Source organism: Octodon degus, unplaced genomic scaffold (assembly GCF_000260255.1).
Source record: "Octodon degus isolate 3935 unplaced genomic scaffold, OctDeg1.0 scaffold00042, whole genome shotgun sequence".
NCBI lineage: Eukaryota > Metazoa > Chordata > Mammalia > Rodentia > Octodontidae > Octodon > Octodon degus.
Window position 1 is genome coordinate 11,049,970 of NW_004524618.1, and position 1,873 is coordinate 11,051,842.

Consider the following 1,873-nt stretch of genomic DNA (forward strand, 5'->3'; position numbering starts at 1 on the left):
CCCAAAATTTATTTTCTTAAATCATAATAGAAATTATTCATCAGGATGTATTCCGGTGATTAAATTTTACTTTTTATGAATACGCTGTGTAAGTTGGAAGTAGAGGATAGTTAAGACTTTATTTAATCAGCCAGCATCGATCCCCTGCATATACAAAGGTGATTTTACAGGTGGGTTATGAGGAAAAAAAATTTCCTGATTGAAGTGCTGTAGCTGAAAAACTTCCCATTTCTAGAGCCATAGACATTACTGTACAAATTTGAGTGGGAGAGAGTCAGACTTGCATATATAACTGGAAGTTGAATTATTGCTGACAGTGGGTTTCAAATCCACAATTGTTGATAAAAGTGAAACTATACAGAAATCTTAGCCCTGTCTGATAATACCACATTGTCATCTCTAATTTCTGACTTCATTGCAGATCACTGAAGATCATCTTGATAGAAAAGAATTATTTTTTGCCACTTTAAAAATTCATATCAGACTTTCAGGGAGTGCCCTCTAGTGGCATTTAAAAATCCCTTATTTTCAGTCTGAAGCACGGAAGCAGTCAGTCACAATCCAAGAAGTGTATGTTGGAAATCTGCTTGGCAGGTCCTGGTGACTATTCAGGCACACTGAATCACTGTGTCCACTTTATGATTAGGTACTGTTTAGAAGTTTGAGATGTACTTTATTATGAAAAAAAGTTCTTTTATGTTAGTTCTATGTCCAAGACTGTCCTTTATGTAGCTGAGACTTGCTTTTTCACTGTGTAATATATTGCAGTGAGTGTAAGCAAGCAGTGGTGAGCCTACGGCACGCGTGTTGCGGCAGGCTGTTGGTATCATTCAGTGCTCCAAAAGGCTCGCCATCACTGCTGTAAATAATCCTTTAAGCAAGCACAAGTTTTAAAAACACACTAATATATTTCATCTTTGCAATTTAATAGATTGATATGCTGCTGAAAGAGTATTTACTCTCTGGAGACATATCTGAAGCTGAGCATTGCCTTAAGGACTTGGAAGTACCTCATTTTCACCACGAGCTTGTATATGAAGTAAGATGTTTTGCCATGCCAAAGAAATTCTTTAAATGTACCTTATTGTACCCCAGTGATTTAGTGCTTTAGTAATGTTTTTTTAAAAAATATTTGGCTCAGCAGATAAAAGCTCCTGCAAGCAGGTACAGGGGTTAGGGGTTGGATCCCTGGGCCTGCCCTGTGGGCCCCACCCTTGGGATGCACTGAGATGGTGAATGAGACTAGGCGTGGTGGTGTGCGTCTGTATACAGGAGAATCACTATGAGTCCAACCTGGTAGTAAGACCCTGAACACCACATAGACCTGTTCCTAAAATACAAAAAAATAAATAAAAAAATTTAGAAAATGATTTTAAAATTATCATAAAATGATATTATTTGGTATGTAATTAATCAGAATTAGAGGAAAAATTTGATACACTTGCAGGAACAGTTTCTTTTTTGAATTATTCTTTCAATTTTTAGGCTATCATAATGGTTTTAGAATCAACTGGAGAAAGTACATTCAAGATGATTTTGGATTTATTAAAATCACTTTGGAAATCTTCTACCATTACTATAGATCAAATGAAAAGAGTAAGTGTAACATTTTGAATAATTTTAAGGCTTAAACTGTAATATATTGAATAAAGATTTTGAATTGTCAAGGAAAATCTCTTAGGTATGTTTAATATTCTCAGCTGTTTAATATCCTTGGCTATAGGTTTTGTTTTTCTTTATGGCTGTGTTTAAAATTTAAAACTCTTGGGGCTGGTGAGATGGCTCAGTGGTCTAAAGCTTCTACTTAGAACAAGTTTAGCTAAAGCACAGGGACCACGGTTCAATCCCCCAGCACCACATGCCAGCCAGCCCC

At 36.1% G+C, this 1,873-nt stretch overlaps 1 protein-coding gene across 2 annotated transcripts in view; it reads left to right on the top strand.

Annotated features, from left to right (window-relative positions):
• Nucleotides 1–1,873, top strand: part of Pdcd4 (programmed cell death 4) — a 31,192-nt gene that overhangs the window by 25,223 nt on the left and 4,096 nt on the right. For both annotated transcript variants that reach the window (XM_004631527.2, XM_023715591.1), the window contains exons 9-10: nucleotides 932–1,039; nucleotides 1,486–1,596. In XM_004631527.2, coding sequence (XP_004631584.1) covers nucleotides 932–1,039; nucleotides 1,486–1,596 — 219 coding nt within the window. The remainder of the gene's footprint in view (nucleotides 1–931; nucleotides 1,040–1,485; nucleotides 1,597–1,873) is intronic.